At 46.4% G+C, this 22,952-nt stretch overlaps 1 protein-coding gene across 1 annotated transcript in view; it reads left to right on the forward strand.

Moving 5' to 3' along the window:
• Positions 1-3,348: 3,348 nt before the first annotated feature.
• Positions 3,349-22,952, forward strand: part of LOC119462541 (decapping and exoribonuclease protein) — a 39,419-nt gene continuing 19,815 nt past the window's right edge. Inside the window, exons 1-4 of the mRNA XM_037723883.2 lie at positions 3,349-3,368; positions 10,325-10,554; positions 11,050-11,287; positions 16,102-16,237. Of these exons, the coding sequence (XP_037579811.1) occupies positions 3,349-3,368; positions 10,325-10,554; positions 11,050-11,287; positions 16,102-16,237 (624 nt within the window). The remainder of the gene's footprint in view (positions 3,369-10,324; positions 10,555-11,049; positions 11,288-16,101; positions 16,238-22,952) is intronic.

Genomic DNA, 22,952 nt, shown 5'->3' on the forward strand with positions numbered 1-22,952 from the left:
CCGTGACTGTTTACTGAACCTCTGAATAGCGTTGTACTGTCACGTATTGACTATGGCTCGGTAGTGTACGAATCAGCGTCAAAGTCTGTGCTAAAGATGCTGGACCCAGTGTACCACCTTGGGCTCCGTCTGGCCACTGGTGCTTTCAGAACTAGCCCAATAGTCAGCCTGTATGTTGAGGCTAACAGATGGTCACTGGAACGGCGAAGGCAGTGCACAAGCTTAGTGTATGCCACTAAGGTGCTCTCTCACGCAGAACATCCATCTGGTGAACTCCTGCGGGACACAAATAACACCCAGCTGTTCTTGAGGCGATCATCAGCAACGCCACCATATCCCATTAGGGTCGCGTCACACATTGAAAGCCTGCACATACCGGTCTCCAACCTCCAGGTGGTGTCCCATAAAGACGTCATTGCGCCGTGGGAAATACACGCTGTTAACTGTGACATCTCATTTCTTGAGGTGGGCAAACATGGGCACCCGCTCGCAATAAATCAGCACTTAATGTACTTGCAGGCAAAATACAGGTGTGCCGAGTATTACACTGATGCATCCAAGTCCTCAGCTGTCGCATGTGCCGCACATGGCCCTCAATTCTCCGAATCAAAAACAATGAACGAAAATACAAGCATATTTACTGCAGAATGCTGTGGCATCCTCCTTGCCGTAAGGCACATCCTACAGAAGAAACAACCAGCCTCCATCATATACACTGACTCCCTCAGTGCGGTGACTGCGTTGTCATCCGGTAAAAACCATAAAAATCCAGTGACTAATTTCCTTCTAAAATGTCTCATGTCGGCTCATAAATCCAAACTTAAAATCACACTATGCTGGGTACCGGGGCATTGCAACATAGCTGGCAATGAGGTAGCTGACAGACTTGCGCAGTCAGCTGCCCTCCGTATTTCTATTGACATAGACAATGTACCCTACGAGGACCTTAGGCCACACATTAGAAACAGAATTCGTAGGCAATGGCAAGAAGAATGGGATGCAGCAATCGAAAACAAACTACATACAATAAAGCCCATAATAGGAAGATATGCTACCGAGAAATGCGACAGATATAAAGAGGTTGCACTATGCAGGCTTAGAATAGGCCACACATATGCAACACATTCACATCTGTTAAACAATTCTCCAGCTCCGCACTGTCCAAAATGTGGTGATCGACTGTCCGTCATTCATGTTCTAATCATGTGCAAGAGGCTAGAACCAGACAGGAGACGTTACTTCCCAGAACTATACAGAAATCAGATACCTCCGCACCCGTCCTTCTTTCTCGGCGACTACCAAATGTTTTCACTAAAAAGAGTTTTTAAGTTTTTAGCGAGTGTAGGCTTCCTACGCGCCATTTCATATTACCATTGAACTCAGCCTTGTCTCATTCCCGAGGAAATGGCTGAGATTTCTTATCTTACATGTCAGGCGCTCCGCACTCCTTGCCCTGACAAGGACTGTTGCTGAGGCTGCCTGACCTTGTAAATGTCATGCGCTTTGCCCATAATCATCAAATGTAATCATTACTCAATTATTTTAGGCCCTATACACCACTGCTTTTTATCCTTATCTTTTACTGCTTACTAACCTGAGTCGACCATCAACCTTGTGTTTGGCGCTCTTTGGCCTCAGTTGCCCTTGCGCCATAAAAATCTACCACTAACTAATTTCCACCAGATGTCACATCACTCTCGCTCTATTGTGGCAGCAGCAATATGCATCCAAACATGAGCTAGCATGTCATAGCCTCCAAGTGTGCTGGTTGTGTGACCGATGGCGATTTCGCGTGAACACTATGCAATCAAGTTTTGTGTGCGGTTTAACAAAATGGCCACAGGAACGTATGCCTATTTGACTCATGCATTTGGTGAGGGTGTTATGTCTCGTGCAATGTGTTTTCAGTGGTTTAAGGACTTCAAAGAGGGCAGGGACGACCCTCAATTGCAGGGAGGGGATCGTGCATCTCTTACAGCCCTTTCTGAGGAAACCGTCAACACAGCGGCTTTAATGATAAAAACCGATAGATGCCTTACTGTCAGGCAACTTGCCCAATCCCTGGAGATTTCAGTAGGAAGCGCCCATAAAATTTTGAAAGAATGTCTTCACATGTCCAGAGTGCGTGTGAAGTAGATCCCTCGCCTGCTCACCCCATTCCAGAAACAAAACCGTGTAGACGTTTGTCTCGAGTGGAAGCGGTGCCTAGAAGAAGGTGAAGATTGGTGGAAGACCATTATTACTGCAGACGAGACCTGGGTTTACTGCCAATGACCCAGAGGTGAAGTGTCAAGGCACTCAGTGGGCTGAAAAGGGGCAGCCTCAACCAATGAAGGCTAAAGCAGAAAGGTCAGCAAACAAGGCAATGGTAATCACATTTTTAGACCACAAGGGAATGGTCTACACCCATTCAGTTCCTACGAGCCAGACGGTAAACGCCGAGTACTACAGGAGTGTTTTGGAGACGCTCATGAGAGAACAGATTTCACAAAAAAGGCCCGAACTTGTGGGAAATTTGAAACTTCACCACGGGGGGGGGGGGGGGGGGGGGGGGGCGGGTACAATTCAAGGGCTCACATTGCAAACACTGTGGTCCAATTTCTCTCCCAGAAAAACATCTCAATGATCCTTCGCCCACCCTGTAGTCCTGACCTGGCCCCCTGCAACTTCTTTTTGTACCCCACGGCAAAAAAAGGAACTGAAGGGACGTCATTTTGATACAGCCCAGAATGTAGTGAAGGCTTTGGAGGCAGTTTTTAAGCGGATGACAAAAAATGGCTTCACCCATGTTTTTCAGGAATGGTAGAAACGCTGGGTCAAGTGCATTGCGCTCAGTGGAGAATACTTTGAAGGCGACGAAAGTTTTGATGAGTAATGTTCAGAAATAAATGTTTCAGAGAATCATTCCAAGTCTTTATTGAACAACCCTCATATGATGAACAGCATGACTTCCACAGGTGCCTTTAAACTGTTACAGCAACTCTTCAAAACAGTTTATTAGTGCGTTGAAGCCACCAATTAAGAAAAAGAAAGTTGATGTGATTACCTTCGATTTATCAAAAGAATTCGACAAAGTCTGTCATGTTAAACTTATGGAAAAAACTGAGAACATACGGGGTCAGTTCAGTGGTCATTAGGTGGATACAGGTGTGTTTAAATAATTGACAGCAGTTTGAGGAAATCTTTTGTAAAGCTCGTGAAAGAGAAGGAAGAAGAGCACATGGGAGATCAAGAGAAGAGAAGAGGTAGAAGAGGCGGCCAGATTAAGTATGTCTGATTAAACGGAATGTTACATTTTGGCGCAGTCACAGTTTTGAACCATGTGGGTGTCATTCACCATCGCCCGACATGAAGATGGTCGTCTACTGGTGAGGAACTACCAGGAAGATGGAGACAATGCCATCGAGTTACCTGAAAAGGTCAGCACACTGGACTTCTTGGCCTTCTTAGCCGATAGAGCCAATTCATTGCTTGAGCATCTCGAATCCACTGGCTCAGTCAGAGTGCATATGCGTGTGACTGACTTCCAACGCTGGAGTGACAGTTCTAGTAGACCAACTGTAGTTAAAAGTGAAACTCAAGCTGCCGACCATCTCATACAACACTTTTTGAAAAATGAGGAACAGCATGCGCAGCAAGAGCAAGACCATATTGTCATCAACACTCCAATCAACAAATCAGGCGGTGAAAGCACTTATCAAGCCAGAACCTTTTGATGGTACATCGTTAAGCCAGTCAACGTGGCTTCACTTTTATGAATATGCATGTTCGCAGAACAATTGGACAACGAATTGTGACCGCATCTATAATATGCAGCATTTCCTTTTAGGAAATGCAAGAAAGTGGTTCGAATTGCACGGAGCCATCAACACAGATGTACCATGGGTTGAATGGCGAGCTAGCTTCCTGTGAGCCTTCGCTTTGAATCCCATAGAATGCTGGGGAAAGGCCATTGCATACAAGCAGCGAGAAGGATCGGTTATCGACTACTTTTACGAGAAACGCTTGCTTCTGCAACGCGCCAACCCCGACCTGCGGGAATCATCAATCGTGCCACTGGTAATTCTGGGCATGACAAAGGATTATCAGCATCTAATCATGATGAGACAACCTGCCACATTGGATGAACTCTTACAGTCACTGAAAGACATTCCCGACGACCTTTTACTTGACCAAGAGAGCAACATCAGTAGCCGAAGCTCTACCATCAGATCCCCAGAAGACCTGGCGTCCTACTGCCAAAACACTATAGTGAATTATGCTGAAATTGACTCAGCCAAAGAAAGGGCTCCATACCCGAAACAAGTAAAAGAGCTGGTAAGCCCGGATTTTTCCGTCTCTTTGGAGACACCGAAAGAAAGCGTCTACTTCGCGAAGTCTGCGGCAGGCCTACTGTACGCACAGATGAGCGTCAATGGAAACATGATTGAAGTATTAATTGACACTGGAGCATCAGTTAGCATAGTTAATTCGCTATTGATTCTGCAAGATCAAATATTCAGTGGAAAAGTTGTCAAAGTACACAGTTACGAGGGAAGTTCTCGAGTGCTAGACAAGTGGGCACGCATGTGTGTAGAGTTTAAAACAAGCAAAACAACTGTAGAAGCACTGCTTGTTCATGACGCCGCATTTAATTTTATACTGGCACGCCCTGACATGAAGAAATTAAAGATAAACATCTCATGGCGCGATGAAGTTGTTGTTGACATTCTGGTTGAGACATCCCAGTTGAATTTGTGTGCAGACTTCTCTTAAACACGTCTCAAATTGGTCAGAGAGAGTTCGGATGTACCGACACAGTTCCCGGAGCTGATATGCATCGGAGTTTACACTCCTGCAGCAAAAGTAAGTGATGTTCCGTTCAAGCTCAGCGACACAACACCTGTTAAAAGAAAGGCCTATGGGATGTCCTATGAAAAAAAGAAATGGCTAAAGGAAGAATTACAAGGCTTGCTAGATGCTAAAGTTATTCGACCATCAACATCTACCTTTGCATCTCCAATTACAATTGTGCCCAAAGATGATGGCACTTTCAGGATGTGCACTGATTACAGACTTGTAAACCGTCAGACTGATTTATTCCCATACCCGATGCCAAGGATTGACAATATTATTGACGAGGCAGGCAGATGTACATGGTTTCCCCGCATCGACCTTTGCAAAGGATATTGGCAGATTCCGCTGCAAGAAGACTACAAACCATTCACGGCATTTGTTGCTCCTTTCAACATTTTTGAATACAACCGACTGCCTTTCGGTTGGAAAAATTCTGGTGCATGGTTTCAGAAGATCATGAACAGCATGCTTAGCCAATTTACCGGAATCACCTGCAACGTGCATGTGGATGACATCATCATTTATTCAAAGATTCAAAGACTCGTGATTGACGTGTAAATAATTATTCGTGACTTGTGATTCGAAGACTCGTGACCACTGCTCGCATCTATCCCGGGTACTAGAAGCACTTAGCAAAGCTGGGCTAAAGATTAACTTGAAGAAGGGCGAATTCTTTAAGAACACTGTTGTCTTCCTAGGGAGAATATTTGACGGACAAACAAAAAGCACGAAAGAAGAGTCCGTCAAGCGCATCTCCCAGCTGATAAAACCATATGATTTGCATTCTCTTTGAGTTTTCCTGGGTCTCGCTAGACATTTTAGGGCTTTTATAAAGGACTACGCCCTAAAGACCAAATGCCTAACGTTGCTGACACAAAAAGATAATCCATTTGCGTGGACTAATGAATGGGAAGATAAGTATCAGCAGCTTGTAAAAATTATATCATCTGACCCCGTGCTGACAATAGCGGATTTCTTGAACCCGTTTGAGCTAAACACCGATGCTTCCCATTATGGTACTGGCGCTGTACTATACCAGCAGGACGGGAGTGAGCATCCGAAGAGACAGCTCAAAGTGATCGGCTATTATTCCTACACATTCACCAAGGCCGAAGTTAACTACCCAACGACGGAAAAAAAAGCTTTGGCAGTCGTAATGGCCTTTTGTTATTTCAGGACGTACCTGGAAGGCTAACACTTCAACCTATTCACCAACAACCAAGCATTGACATACATTCTTAATCTCTTGCAACCTAAAGGAAGATTGGCCAGGTGGGTGAGCGAAATACAACAGTTTGCCTTTGATGTCGCTCGCAGGCCAGGAGAAAAATTGCCAGATGCAGACGCCTTGTCAAGACTACTAATTAGGAACCAAGATGACAACAAGCATGTCACCCATATGTTGTGGGACGGCATGGAAGAGATGACTCTCAAAAATGGTAGGCTACATGTGCCTACAATGAGTGTAGGAAACATTTTAAGCCTGTATCATGATTCACTGGAATCCGGTGGCCGTGGCGGGTTTTGGAGGACCTGCTGGAAGATTAAACAAAGATTTTACTGGACGACGATGAAACAAGATATAGGCCCCGTGGAAGTGCGATGATTATCCAAAAACACTCAGAAAAGCCATTCAAGACTATACATCTTGACTTCGCAGAGCTCAGAAAAAAGGGGGAGGGAGTACGAACTACGCAAGCTTTTCTACTGGCCATTGATGAGTGCACACGCATGGTGGCATGCAAGCCCGGAAAAGAAGATTCCAACAGCGTTATCTCGCTGCTTAACCGAGATATGTTCAAACACACCAAAGTAATCATCACTGACAATGGTCCAGCTTTTAGAAGTGATCGCTTGAAACGTTAGGCTGATGAGAGGAACATAGTGCTTCGTTTCGCTGCACCATACCATCCAGAAGCAAATGGACCCGCCGAGAGAGCGATACGAGATGTCAAACAGTTCATCGTGCTGTACCCGGGATTTCCAGGCGGTTGGAAATGTGCCCTTGAAGCTGCTGTGAACCACCACAATCACTCACACACGGATGGCTTGTGGTGCACACCGTACTTCGCGTACCATGACAAATCGGAATGGCTTCCCGCAGACCACCTGTTGGGGATCACGAATCTTTTGGTGCTGCAAGAACGAAAGAAGTCTGACAATCAACATGCTATATACAAGACCGCAATGAAAAGAACTTACGACCGCCGACGTTCAGTCCAATCTCTGGACATACAAGTGGGAGATTACGTGCATGTTCGGAGGGGTCTGCAAGGATCAAAGGCTCCTTTTACAGGACCCTGCAAGGTTGTGAAGTCCACCCATCAGCAAGGCATTTTAAAGACTCTGTGCTACAGTGGACCACAAGGTGTTATTGAAACATCATCTGTGAACAACGTGGTACCATATCAACCCAGGAGGGTTGACGACAGAGGGGAGGCCCGTGTAAAGCTCGTGAAAAAGAAGGAAGAGCACATGGGAGGTCAAGAGAAGAGAAGAGGTAGAAGAGGCGACCAGATTAATTATGTCTGATTAAACGGAATGTTACATCTTTGGTGAGCCCTCAACTTCCTTACCTGTCACGTCTGCAAAACTTCCCCAAGAGTCTGGGATAGGACCTCTGTTATTCCTTGTCTATATTACTAATATACCCAATGGTGTAAGGTTCACCTTTCTTTTGGATGAATGTTTTTCTGTCGACTGAAAAGTGCTCATGATGAAATGCTACTAAATGAGTCTTTAATATACGTGTTAATGACTCCGGTATGTGTTACCCAAAACATTACACAGTAGTTAATGGGAGAGTGAATGAAAATGTAGTGCATACAATGAAACCAGTATAGGTGCAAAAAGAACAGTGAAGCCGTAATGAGCGTGCACATTCGATAAGGCAACAGTCTTTTATTGTGAGCGACATGGCTGTTGAATTTTAAACTACAATCAATACTAATTACACCTAAATATGCGCATTCCTCACTTGTCAAGATTGAATGGTGGTTGATGAAAATGGGTGGGATTCAGAGTTAATTTTTTGTTGAGAGGAACTGCCGAAATGCAAAATGGTGGACCGTCATTGCAAAATGCTTGTGTCTGGTCTGCACGGGAAGGAGTGTATTTGATTGCCAATTAAATGTACCACTTTTACACCTGACCAATATTTTTTCCACCTAATGAACTATTGGAACACCCGCTGCAGCACTACTGCTGAGGTGGGCCAAATTGTGATGGGGCAGAATACTTGTGCGCCATGCTTTAGGCAATCTGGAGCTTAGGGGCACTGTGGCGTCACTCATAGCTCACTATTATCATTTGGGTCATCAAACCCCACAATTTACTTTAACCTTTCTAGCAAATGTGCCATGCGAAACACTCTTTTCTGTTGTACCATGTGTAGCTTTTGATTGATTGATTGATTGAACATTTATATTTCTTGAAAGTTTAAGGGGAAGGAAAGACTAAAGGTGTGCACGCTTTAAAAAGGTACTCGCTCCCACGTACAGTTGCAAATAACGGTTATCACATAATACTAATTATATAATGCTGTTCTACTCAAACAGGTGTTGGAAAATACAAAGAAAAAGAACAACAATCTAACTTGAAAAGAGTAGAAATTCGGCCTTGTTGGTACAACATACTGCAAGTGAAGCACAACAAACACAGGGACAGACGGAAGGTACAACACATGCACTAATAATCTAACCATGTTTTCTGTGCATGTACAAAAGTTCGGCACAAACAATTCATATACTCCAGTAACATAAGACGGTGCATCGGTAATTGTAAAGGTGCACTCATTGTAAGGATACAGAATCTGCTTAATTTCATGTTGAAGATTAACAACTGGTTTAGCTGACACCCAAGTACAGTGGAATCTCGATGATACGATCACGGCTAATACGAATTTCCGGATGATACAAATTTTTCTTAGGTCCCGGCCGAGCGCCATTACATTGCAACGTGCTAGAGAACGGTTGTTACGAATCGATTTTCGACCCGTGTCGGTTGATACGAATGAACGCCACCCCACCGACGGCCGCGAAAGAGAACAGTGCGCAGTCACGTGCGTTTTCCCTTTCTCTTTTGGTGCGGAGGCGCGGACGCGGCGCCAGACAGCGCGGAAGCCGCGACTGGGCGCGAAGAGTTTGAAGCTGTGGCGCTTTTGTTGTTTTTGTGCTTTTCTTTTTGTCTCTTCGCTCGCTGCAGCGGCCGCGCGTGGGGAAGCACGGCCGCCGCAGCAAGCGAAGGTTCGTGTGGTCTATCGCTTCAACGGAAACTGAGCGGTGTAAGCACAGCGCATACGAAGGTCAGAGCCGTGTGGAGATCGCTTTCAAGAAACGGTGCGCGCGACGACACCGACAGCCGGCACAGGCGCAAAGTACAGGAACGCATTTGCGGGCAGAGTAGGAGCCGCCCCCCCCTCCCCCCCCACTCCCTCCCTCCTGCGCTACCTTCACGCTTTGCTCCTTTCGCGTGGGGAGATTGCGTCACCAGTTACCCTTGCGCTCGGTTGCAAGATATGCATTTGGCGCCGCAGCACAGCGTCGCCTAAAACGTCGCCCCCCTCCCATACCCCCACGGCCTTTTGCCAATGCCTCCTTTTTTTAGGAGGCATTGCCTTTCGCGCAACGGCAGTCACGTTTGCTCTCCGCTGTGCATTCGCTGTCCGTGAAGGTGCGCGTCCCCCGCGCGCTTTCACTCGCACATACGGCGCGCGGTGACGACTTTATCGCCCTTGGACTCGTGCTCCACGTCTCATACTCCTCGTCCGCCTCGCCCTCGTTGATCTCCTCTTCCATCGGTGGGCGCACCTCGTGCTCACTACCGCCCTTGTCGGCGAGATTTTCCCGCGGAAGTCGCAATTTCGTCTCATGCGGCTGCACTGTAAGCGGTATGCGTATACATGGAGTTCTATGGGAGGGTGAACGGGAGTCGGAAAAGGCCGCGTTGTAGCCAGTTCTGCACTATAAACGGTTACGTTATAAGTGGTCTATACTGTAAATGCTTTTTACGTACGTGTGCCTGAGTGAGTTCACCTCTTGACTCTTTAATTTAGCTAGTTTTAATTGTGTTTCGATGATACGAATTTCGGCTAATACGAATTTTTTTCGTGACCCCGTGAGATTCGTATCATCGAGATTCCACTGTACTTAGTTCTCAATCCAAGGTTGCATAATGTCCAAAGACATCTTTGAAAACACAACTAAAGGGGTTGTCTTGTTGTACTCTCACTTTGGCAACTTGCTTAGAAAAAGACTAGCAGAAACTTGAAGTGTTCTTTTACACTTTTAACTCGAGACACTCTACACACTATTGCGTTAAGTTAATGTCTTAGGTGTGCTTTCTTTGTGGATTGTGCACAAAAATTACCCGAATGGGAACCAAAGACAAAGAGCAGGGAACAAAGTTTAAAAGTGCTTTTTTCCTTCCTTCCTCCCTTCTTGGTGTCTATTGATTTCATGCTGTCTTACATGACACGTATTACGCGCAGCCTACACACAGACTTTGTCTGCTACCGGGGCCTGCTGACGCGACTGGCATGCACGGCATATGAGGCACGTGAGGACTGGCTTCTGGCAGCGTGCCGTTTTCGAGGCAGCATCTACCTGTGTGCCTTCGAGACAGAATCAGAGCGCAAGCGGCGACTCGAGGATGCAGCTGACCCCCGCCGTGACCGTATGTCATTCTGGGGCTACAAGTTCGAGCAGTACATGGTCAGTGGTGAGTGTTTTCCTGGTTTAAACAGCATGTGACTTTGCCATCCGTGTTCATTTGCTGTTGCTGTACACTGTACTCTTATAACCTGCGCGATATGAGCAACATTAACGGCACTGTCTTCATGCCATAACTTGTGCCACGTACGTTTTTTAGTTTAATTAAGCACTGTGATGATTGTACACCCACTTGATGCAGCAGCTTATTGTGTAATTGTGGTTTCTTGAAGTACGTGCTGTTCATAGGTTTAATGTTCAAACAAGAAAGAGCAGTAACAGACATATTTGAAGCCAAGCTTTGTTTACCTCTATAGCGGTCTTTGTTTCCCTGTTCCTTTTTGTTTTTTCACTTGTTGCAAGAACCACCAAAATAGCGCTGAATAAAATGGGCGTTAAATCTGGAAGTCTTGCCGGTGTATTAGTGGGAACACCTGGTGTTCCTAGCAAGACCTGTCAGCACTGTTGGGGAAGCTGGGTCTGCTGTTGCGTGTAACCAATGCAGCGGAGCCCGAGGGTGTGCCCGATGTGGACGCGGTGGTGAACGAATGCGAGGAGTACTGCATAGTGGTGCGAAGCCGGCTCGAGTCGCATTCCCTCGTCTTCGGCGCTGAGGTGGATGGCGTCGACCCTAGGGTGCACAGACATGGTCGGCAGTCACAGCCAGGCTCTACGGGGAGCTATGTCGAGCTCAAGACCTCACGAGATTGCCTCTCCGAGCAGCAGTACCGAAACTTCTGCCGGTAAGTCCTCTGCAGATATAGTCTGCTTCAATAGACCGACTTCACCACGTTCAGAGTGCCCGCACAGCGGCCTGGTGAGCACCACGATGACATTCATACGTCAGCGGAGTAACACTCACTCACCACTATTTTCGGGGGCTGTGTGCACCCTCACATTCATGTGCACTCACACTCATAGGCATTCAGTCACATTGATACGGTTCATTCACACTCACCGTCACTGACTTTCATTACGTACTCTCAATAACCAGCACTCGCACCTTTTGTCACTCTCTCATGCCCTATCCCACACCTGTGAAATGGGTGTGCAGCTAGTCAGTAGTCCTCGTCCCTATGGTGTTCAAAGCAACATTGAGGGAAATGTCGAGGACAGTGCCATTGTGGATTTTTGCAGTGAGTTCTAGGGGGAAATGGGAGCGTGTGTCTGCTGAACCCCATTCCTATTGCAGAATCTGTGTTCCTACCTTTTCTGCTTTTTGATCTCCACGGGTAAGCGAGGTCAAAATGATATAAACTCAACATGCTTCTCACCACAGTCGTTCGTCATCTCACTAGTACTACCAGCATGCATTGCAATATTGGTGGTGTAGTGAAACTCATCGTGAAACCAGTACTTCATAGGGGAGGTGTTTCAAAGTATTCTGCCACAAGGCACCTCACTGGATTTTGCATTGTGCTCCCACATTCCTCTAGGAATCTCTTTTTGAAAATGGCAGTGTGGGTTACAAATCAGATGTAAATAGCTGATATTCTGAAGAGAGGAAGAAATGCAATTGTGCAACTGGTACACTCATATAAATGCTTCAAGAGCGCCATGCCCAAAATTCTCACATACCGCTCTCATATACCTGGCTCTGCTCTTGCCAGATCAGAAGAAGGTAAATGAAGAAACTGAAGTCTGAATGTTGAAACCCCACAGGGGAGTTTGCTTTATCATGCATTTGGTGTGTTGCGACACCATGGACCCCAGACACATGGGGGCTAGACTCTCCTGTGCTCAGCTGTATGCGGCTGGGTCTTGTTTCACTTTCATAAAAGTTTCACTTTCAAAAGGGGATCCTGGGGATGTAGCCAATGGCCGTTGTTTAGACACACCGCTTTGGCCTCGGCTTCACATAGACGGCACCCTGAATTGACCCTTCTGAGGGAAATCGGCGCTCGCCTTTTCCTGTCCCTCACCTTGATCGTTTATTTTCCTCTGAATTTTCTTTTCTGTCCTGTCATCTCCTTTCTTCCCGATTTTCCTGTCTTTCTCAGGTGGCTTGGGCGTTAATCTGGTGCGGTAGTTCTAACCTTGAGTACAGCACATTGGGTTATACTAGTAGTGATGTATGACTGACGTATGCAAGCCAATTCTCTGTCAAAAGTGGTAGCGTCCCCTTGTTGGACTCTGTGGTGGGAGGCTGCCATCATTGCCAAGCAACTACAACAATCAACATGCATAGAGCACCTTTCCCCTTGCTACCAGATTGTACTGCTTTAAAGCACATATGCACCAGAGGCTCTGTGACATTTTTCATTCAACATGACATTCCCATTCCCATTCCCAACATTCCGATAATACCACGTTATCATAGTTCAGAATGTCGGTGCATGTCTGCCGACCCCTCTTAAGGAAAAAAATATTTTGCTGGCCAAGTCTCTAGAAGCACAAAACCATTTTTAATGTAGTGAAAAAAAATTTTAAACTGACCAAAAAAATTTCAGAAGATTCCACTGAGCTGGAACCATCTCTTCGTTTTTTTTTTTTTTGTTCCTGTAAATTCGCCATTTCCTGACCACAACGAAACCTATTTACGGCCTAAAAATAATGAACCTGGAAACTACAGATACATGCTCGCTCATTTCCGGGGTTAGGGCATTAACGTCAATTTGGACACATTTCTCGCTTTATAACTCAGACCTCACAAAAATAATGCAACATCTTTTTACAGATTCAGTTAGGACACAGGCTTGGCTTTAATTCTGGAGACTTTAAAGAATATCGAAGATGGCTTTCTTTTTTTAAATTTGATTTTTAAGTTATTGCATCTTTAGAGACATGCCCACACTAGGCATTTTTGGATGCCATTTGACGTTACTCACGGTAATTGCATTTAGCACACTTATTAACCTAATATATGTTTGAAAATTGAAAATAATTTTGAAACTTCTGACTGCTATACACAGGGAGCAAAAAATCTAAACTTTGAGTGCTATTGAACAATGTGCCGTATCTGCAATTTTTTTTAATGACAGCGCCAACATTGTAAGCTAACATTTTGTCAACACACACTGTTCATATTATGCCAAGAAAATCCTTCAGGCCCACAGCTACAGTAGTTTTTTTCTGGGATCACATCGAAATCCCATTTTCACGAAATTCACAAAAAGCGGTTCCGGCTCAGTGGAATCATCTGAAATTTTTATGGCAAATCTAAAATTATTTTCGCTACATTAACAATGGTTTTGTGGTTCTGGGGACTCGGCCAGCAAAATATATATATATTTTTTCGGCAAAATTAAAAGGGGTTGGCAGACATGCACCAACGTTCTTAACTGAACACAGCCCACAGCAAAAAAACCTGAAAATGAGAAAGATTTATGTCACTCTTTCCTGCAGCAAAATCCTTGACCAACACAATTGGACCAGGCTATAAAGCTAGCAAGGTAGCTAGCGGTGACCTCCTCCTCGATGTTCGTGACTAGCTGCAACACGAAAAGCTTGCAAAACTAACAAACAGCCTTTGCTGACACCCCCACAACAGTGACCCCACAACAGTGACCCCACAACAGTGACCCCACATCGCTGAACACAGTCCAAGGTGTAATCTCAGATACAGACTTGCTAGGACTTATCGAAGCAGAATTATTGGAGGGCTGGAAACTCCAAAACTTCACTACAAAGAATCAAAACCAGGAAAGATAACACTGAAATACCAAGCAAACATCTGATCAATACATTAATCAGCAAAGTAGATGCCAATGTGACCAGAGCCAATACATGCGAAAATGACCAAGAATACTGTATATACTTGCGTAATGAATGCACTTTTTTTTTCCCAAAATTCCAAACCAAAGTTGGGGGGGTTGTTCATTATGCGGAGTAAATTTTATGGGAACTTTTTCGAAACAGTAAAAATTGAAAATAAAGACAGTAATAATTTGAAAAAGCAATCAGATAACTTATCTTTGCAGTAAAAATGCACGTATACTGTTTGCATACCGAACCAGGTTTATTGCATTTCACGCCACATCGGAACCACCAGACCTGTCATTGTGGATCCACAACAGCTCGTCCTCGCAGCCGCTTCCAGCCGTCTGCCGTTATCGCAAGCATCATGTTGAAGTGCTGCTTTTCGGCACTTGTTGTTTTGGCAATTATGCTTGCATCGCTTTCCTCGACCCTCCTGCTCATCGGCATGTCAAAGTTTACCGGTGTCTGATCAGCGTTTCCGTTTTGTGAGCAGATAAACTCTCTGTATCACAGCAGGCATATAACTCGACTTGGGGCCCATCGCACACAGCAACACCAAAGACGGGCACCAAAGCAAACAACAGACACGCGAATTCGACACTATGCACGACTAGGCTGTCTATACTGACCAAGTGCCGGCCGCCCCTTCTTCACTTCGATTCTCCTGTACGCCTCGCCCTCGCGCCGGGCTATGCATTGCGTGCGCGCTGTCTACTATTACGTCAGAGCAAAGTTCGTAAACTGCCTAAAGTAACTGTTGCAGAGAGCCAGTTACATTGTTTTTCTCTCTAGAGTTGTGAGAACAAGCTGAGCGCTGTCACAGTTTCCCATTGTGTAGGCCCCAAGCTACCGTGATTAGACACAGCCTGTTCTTACCGCATGCTTACTGCCAGTGTTCTCTCGTCATGGCTCTGCCATCAGCTTCTCGGTCATCAAACCCACCGCCCCTGCCGGTGTGCCGCTGCGGCATGTTTGCCGCTAGCGTGGCTGTGTAGCCTACAGAAGTTAGCTGCAGAATTTTGTTTACATGATCTCGGAATTCCTCACCTGCCATCATTTTTAAGTATTCCCAACACAGCAATGGGCATTGATATTAAGTGCGCTTGCTTTAAACACATGTGCATGAGTAAAGGATTCTAGTCCATCCGGAAAAATACACCACAGCCATTCGATCGTGGGACTGCACAGTAGCAAAGTTTGGGGTGCGTTCATGACGCGAGTGCATTCATTTAGGCGAATAAATGCGATATTACTGGCGGCATTTTGGGTAGGATTCACGGGGTCTATGTGCAGCCAGTGGGCTTTTATTTTCGTGATTTCACTTATCTCGAAATTTTTACCTGTTTTTGCAGCTGCAAGTTAACAGGGTTTACTGTATTTGGCGGGAAAGGCTCACTTTCCAGTGAAGAAAATGAATGCCAGAATTCCCCTTTTTGAATTTCACATGAAAGCTGTAGCACCCTTTGTCAGTGTCACATCATGAATTTTAAACTATTTTCATTTTCACATATTTGGCCTGTTTTTGTGCTGAAGAAGGTTCTCAGAACTCTCTAAATTGAGTGTTTTGTTCCTTTGGGATGCGATTTTATTCTTTTTTATTGCCTAAATGGTAATTAGTCTCAAGCACACACTGTACAAGTCCATGAAGTAGAGGACAGCTATTGTGGGAACCTCAATATGCTATTGCGACCTGTCTTTCAGTTTTCTGCCTTTACTGGCACACCAACTTCACATGCAATAAGAGTGACATTTTCTGTGTGCCATAAAGGTAATTTACAAATATACAATAACTTAGGACTACCATTAACTTAATTCCATACATGCTTCGATAGCTATGTCGCTTCTGTCGTTTTCGCAGGTTCAAGCTGCTCAAGTGGTGGGCGCAGTCCTTCCTGGTGGGGATCCCACGAGTGTTGTGTGGCTTCCGTGACGACAATGGTCTAGTAGGCACCCTCGAGGAACTCGACGTCCGTGAGATGACCCACAGAGCCAAGGTTGGTGATAACTTCGCTTGCGGCATCACACTAGAGATGGGCAAAACGGCTCACTTCAGTGAGCGGCTCGGAACGGCTCAGCTCACTGAAATGAACCGGTTCATTTGAACGGCTCACCGGTTCACTTAAACGTGTAACCTGTGTTACGCATATTCTATAGTTATGTGGCTTTGAAAAAAAAAACGATATATGCATAATTTAATAACCGTGTTATTGGTATTTTCGCTATGTTTAGAGAATATTTTTACATATATTAAAAGCGTGAATTTTTAGTTGTAATTAAGCTCTCTTTTGTGATATTGGGGATAAAATGCTTATGATACTGTGACAGGCAGAATGCGACATACTTTTTTCAGAAAAAAAAGTATGTAACTTCATCGTCATTACAGAAGCTTGTCCGTTTTTGTGGTATTTAAAATCAACTTTTGCCAAACTAAGAACACAAAATGATTGTGCATTATGTTTCAACTTTGTTCATTTATTCACATACGTACGTTCACTATAATATGAGTAAGCTGCAACGCCATGCAAAACGAATGAGAAATAATTTCTTGAAGTACAATACAAAAATCTTACTGAAAGATCCACAAAACTGCCGCACGTACCTTTCGTTTTTTTTTTCTCTTGAGTGCACGCGCGATACTGGCGATCATGCCATCATACACCAGGACAAAAAAAAAAAGAAATGAAGTTCTATTACAACACAACAGATCATTGGCCTCGTTTTATTCACGTGCTAATGATACACGCTCAGAAAATGCGCTGAAGTGGATGTCATGTGCGATATTTTCATGACTACACTAATTAGCACAAATGAAGACCAGGACGTAAACTGTCCGTTCACCTCTTGTCGTTAAAGGGCCCTTAAACCACCCAGAGGTCTAAATTTAGTTGTGGTGTTGCAGTTGTGCACGAGTCTACAACGAACACGTAGCCGCAAGAATTTTTCGAAATGGTGCCGTAATAGCGGAGTTACACGCGTTTGATGATCGAAAAACGACCGTCGCTCGTTTCCCTCTTTCCTTTGCTACTCTCCTCATCGGCTGGTCTCACCTCCCCGCCGAGTGCTTCTCGAAAGGTCGCGTGACATACGTCATCGCCAACGCGCTTCTCACAACACTGCATATTTCCGGTCACGTCCACGCTAGCGGCACATATACTGATGGCGAACCGTCCGCCAGTGCCGTAGAACATCTGCCGCGCGAGAGGTGTCCAAAGTAGACGGCAGTTCGCCCGGCGCCCCACCCGCTGCACCATCAATGGCCCAATCGACGACCGTGAACCTGCGCGCCTCCGCCACCGGCAACGAAAACATCAGCTGCAGCCGGGAGACGATGGGCTGTACTTGCATCGCAGCCGACGGCGCCGCTATTATCAGCGTATTTTTCTTCTTTGTGTACAAGTATTGCGAAGAGCGATAACACCGATAAGAAAATATTCCGGCTTGTGAGCGTCGGTATTTCATTTCAAAGCGCCATCCGTTTTACCTTTGAAGGGATCTAGAAAAGGCCTAGCGACTATATCGGCGCCGTCGAGCGATCAGCGGCGGTGAATCTGCCGCACAAATGAGTCCCGGTCTCATTCTTTCTACGTACGGCAAGGAAATCCCGCCGTTCGCGAGCAAGAACCGCTGTCGAATGGCGGCCCGCGAATGGCAAACGGCATTCGATGAGTTACCATGCCGGTAACGTGGACTCAGCGCTTCTCGACTACCCGCTGTTGCTGCGGTGCCGGCCCGTGTTATGCGAAGCGTACCGCTATAGACCCTGTGTTGCGCGCACGTCTGGAAAGGCCAACACTGTTGCACTCTGTTCGCGCAGCTAATCAGACCGCTAAGCACGATTGTGTTGGAACGCGAGCGATTTGGCACTTGCATTGCGGGCTGTAATTACCGATTCACAAGGGCGCAGAAATGAGCAACACGACGAGGAAGAGCAGAAAGCGCGCGTACCTGCTAGAAGACTAACCGGAAGTCGTAGGTTCTTGTTCAGCCAATGGACATCGTTTCCGCAGTTGACATCACCAGATTCCCCCTGCTGACATCGTGACGACCGCTGGGGATACCGGAAAGGCGAGGCGAGGAGAATGCCATTGTTTTTTTTGTTTTTTTTTTGGTGTTTATTTCTGCGGTGCTCCTGCAGCGCGTAGCGCTGCTGCGTTTGGCATCGTTGATCTTGACGGCATTCTGAACTCGATGCACGTTTACTTGAAATGTTCAAAAAATATCTGCGGTGTTTTAGGGGCCCTTTAAAGACATGGAAGACCATCTTCGAAGTGTTATTAGATCAGCGCACGATGCGCGATCGGTGAGAGTCGTGCGACATCGTTCGAACCGCAGCAGGCAACGAACGGTACCATCCTTTGCCAATTAAGACTTCTTTACTTCTCCCCTCGGTGGCATCGAGTGCCACACATAAGACGCACAAAAAAACCAAGGGGACTGCTGCGCACACCACACAGTGCGAGCAAGTACCAGTAGCGCGAGTCGGCCCACACTGGCCACCATTCGTCGGTCAGAAATCGAAAAACGTCGAAACCCAGCAGAAGACCCAGCTTTGAATGGTTCGGCACGGCTCATTCAAGGAGAGAGAACCGGCTTCCTCACTCCGAAAGAACCGCCGCTCACTTACTGAACCACGGCTCCCTCGGTCTTCAAAAGAGCGTCCCGCTCCTGATCGCTCAGGAGCGAGCCGGGTCTTTTGAAGAGTGAGGGAGCCAAGGCGAAAAGAGCGGCTCGCTCCTGAGCGCTCAGGAGCGAGCCGGATCTTTTGAGCCGCTCTTTTGAAGAGCGAGGGAGCGGTGGTTCAGTAAGTGAGCGGCGGTTCTTTCGTTCTTCAGCCGAAGGCGAGGGAGTAAACACGACTCTTGCGAGGAAGGGCGGGAGGGCAGTTGCTTTCTCGTACCGCTAATAGATGGCGCGGAAGTCGCACTCAGCAGGAGACCCAGCTCTTGACGGAACGCATCGCCACGGCTCTCTTAACGCGAGAGAACCGGCTCCCTTTCTCCAAAAGAACTGCCGCTCATTTATACTGAACGACCGCTCACTCGCTCTTTAAAAAGAGCCACTCACAAGATCCGGCTCGCTCCTGAGCGACCCATCTCTAATCACTACAGCATCATTCAACACTTGCCAGTTCTCCTGAATTTTCTAATAAGTTTATGAATTTCAGCTCGTTTTATGCCTTTACGAATGTTTCGTCAAGTTTTACAAGGAGTATATGATGTTCGCACTTTGCGAAGGTTTCGCTCATTGGTTCTACAACATTCCGTTGGAGGTCGTCTGATAGTGAAAGGATGCAAGAGGGGTACTTCCTTAGGGCAACTTTGTACGGACAAGTTCCTGAAGCGGGCGAAATCAGTAACAGCAAAGTTGCTGAAAAAGTCAATGTGATATGAAAACATTGCGTTTCGTGTCAGCAACAGCGTTACTTGTCACCAAGTTTGTTGCTGCATCTCTGTGTCTATAATGTGTCTAAACGTAATGCTTCTCTGCAGCAGCAATACCGTGTGCCACTACATTGGCTTCCTGGCTTCGTTCGATGGCTTCAAAGGAAATGCGATAAATGTTAGTTGTCTGTGCTTAAGAGTTGGTTAAAATTTTTTCTTCTGTAATTTGCAGCTTGCAATAGTTCACGGAAATTTTGTGCCCTGAAATGGGTAATTACAGCGGCATCTTGCAATGAGTGTACAAGCGTACATAATCATGTTTCATCATGCCAACCAAGTCGAAAAGTCAAAATGCAGTCGAACCAACTTATAACGATCCCAGATATAACGATCCATTGTTATAACGACCACATTTTAGTGCATTTACGATTTTCCGACCCTCCATATAGAAACTGCTGCCAGATATAACGAGAACGTTTTTTAAGTTGCCGTACTACTACAACAAACGCTTCGAACCCAGCCACGGCAAAAAGAAAGCACACGTGAAGTGCCAAAGCACGGAAGCATGACCAAACTGGGCGCACGGCAGCGCGCGCCACGATCCGGTCTAACTGCTGCGATGATACGGCCTTCGAGATGAGCGAGTGACCGCCTCGCGCAAATTCCGAAAGCCGCGAGGAAGGTCACGCGTAGCATGGCCTCCGAGATTTGCGCGCGGCGGCTGGTTCTTTTCAGTCAGCGTGCGCAAATCTCGGAGCCCATATGCGTAGCCACGCGTTTTTAAAGCACGCCTCCAGACCGGAGACGTGCCGCGTACAGCATTAACAGAATTGCGCAAAGCGTGTGCTGGTGCGCGCGCCGGCTCGATAACGGATACCACGACAGCGTCGTACTCGTTTTCACGCAGAGTTCCGTGCGGCACCATGTGCTCTACTGAGCATTTTACTGTGCACCATGTGCATTACGCCTGTTTCATCGATTTGGAACAAGCATCTATGTCTTTCCACCATGGGAACAGCGGCCGCTCAAGCGCTCCTTCGACGCGGCCCGAGTCGGCGAAAACGCTGCACCACGCGTTGCCGCCACGCAATGTTGCAAAGGATCGTCCGTTACTACGCCGTTATCAGGAGATCACGGTGCGGCGGTGCTTCCCTTACGCATTGCCGATTGCTTATAATGGTTCGCTGTGATGTTTTACCTTTCGAACGTCTGGTTTTTCGGCTCTTGTGTGGCAGACACGCAGCCGTAATGCCGAGACCTTCGCAGAATGGTGGCATGCCGCAGCAGTTTGCGCTTCCGGCCAGCTAGAACGCTTCGCTCTCGTGTGCAGAATGCAGTGATGTCCCGCTGGTAGTAGAATATATCACAATCTCTCGAATAAGAAATGGCGGCTGCACTTGCAGCTTCAAAATGGCAGGTGATTGGAACCGGGCGCTGTTTTGAAAGAGCTACACAACGCCGCATTTCGTTCTTTAGATGGAAGTTTCTAACGGAAGTTTGCAGCTAGGTGCGCGAACGCACCGGGAACAAAAATGACATTGATAACCTGGTTTTCGGACCAAAGTGCTGCCGAATTGTAAACTGCTGATGCCAGCTTCAGTGCAGGTAATTTCGAGTCTTTTTAAAAAGGCCCTGAACCACTTTTTATAAAAGTGGAGAAAGACATTTGAAATGAAAATTTGCTATTTCAGAAATACTATTGCAAAAAGTACTTCAATGCAATCAGCAGAAGCGGAGTTATTGGCAATCAAACACGGCCTCCACTGTGCTCCCCGCCCTCCTTCCATGCCTTGCACAGCGAAGGCTACGGTGAGGTGGGGTGTGGCCACAACGCTCCGCCTTTGAAATGTCATCATGGCACACAGTTCAAATTTACTTTTGGACTTTCGATTTTGGTGCATACGACGCGCTAAACGTAAGCCAAAAATTGTTGTCCTCAGGTAGCCTCAGTGCGCTTAGCCAGTGGACTCGTGGCGGCACCCCACGGCAGCCGCGGTGTAGCTGACTGCAGCGACCAATAGCAGCTGCGTATGGGAATGTGCATTATTACAAAATAAAGCGCACAGAGGAGAGTGAGGATCATGGCGTCTTTAGAAACGAGAGCGTTTGAGAGAAAGGTGACTTCGCGCTGCGCTTGCGAGCTCCACGCACTGTGTACGACAACAAAACTTGGCTGAGATGTTCACAGCAGCCTATGCTACCCGTGGACTGTGTTATTTCACCAAGCCGAGGGGTGGTTCAGGACCCCTTTAAGGGCGAGTCTATATATAACGGACTACTGATATAACGACCACTTTCTGCGGAGCTATTGAGTTCATTATAAACGGTGTGTCTGATACACTGTCACGGTGTGTCTGATACACTGTCAGGTGTGTCTGATACACTGTCACGACTTATATAGAATTTTTTTTTCTTCCAAACTCGCGAAAGGTGGGGAGTGCAACTTATACAGTAGAACCCCGCTGATACGTTTTTGATGGGTCTGTAAAAAGAAACGTAAGAGCCGGTAAACGCAAGAGCCGGGAAACCGGAAAAATTGAGAATTGGGAGTAGCGTTGAACTGCACACAATATTATTTTAATTCTTACGTATGAAAAAAATGTCGTAGTTTCACCCGACAGCCAAAGTATCGATTGCAATAGCAAATTAGTAGACAGCTATACAAAGTAAGAATAGTAGTTTATCGTCCGTATAAACTTGTAAACATTCGCTTATTAACTATATTAACAAGCATGGTGTCAGCGCCCACAGGCAAACATGAACACATCATACTCGATGAGTGCGGACACGCGTTGTCAAACGTTGGCATGAGGAATTTAAGCGCCGCTGTAGAAGCGAGCGAAGTGACCTTCGTGCTGTTGTCTATCGCTTCAAAACAAACTGAGCGCCGAGAACACACAGCATGCACAAAGCTACGAGCCGCCGACGCACCTACTCTGCGTAGACTCTGCCCCCAACGCAGATCGCTTTCAAGATACGGCCCGCGCAACCGTGCGCCGCCGCGTAGTACGCAGTTGATGCCAGAGCACAACGCTGGTCGCTGTCCCTTCCGCCTCGCTCCCTCGCAGGTGCCTCAAGCGCAACGGAAGAAGGCGCACTTCCTCCCTGCTTTTCTTTCTTTCACGCATGAGATTTATGGCATATTCGGGTGGTCATGTTAGGGCGCTCTGGTAGCGATACATAGGTCATCTAAAACAGTTACTAAGCGTTACCGTTTGCATAAACGGGTTGTTCCAATGATAACGAAGCAGGATCATCACTTCTATACCCGGTTACTGTTCTAATACAGCTTTAAAGTTGTTTTTCACCAGTTTCGCAGCACGGCCAG

The sequence above is a fragment of the Dermacentor silvarum genome, chromosome 8 (genome assembly GCF_013339745.2).
Source record: "Dermacentor silvarum isolate Dsil-2018 chromosome 8, BIME_Dsil_1.4, whole genome shotgun sequence".
NCBI lineage: Eukaryota > Metazoa > Arthropoda > Arachnida > Ixodida > Ixodidae > Dermacentor > Dermacentor silvarum.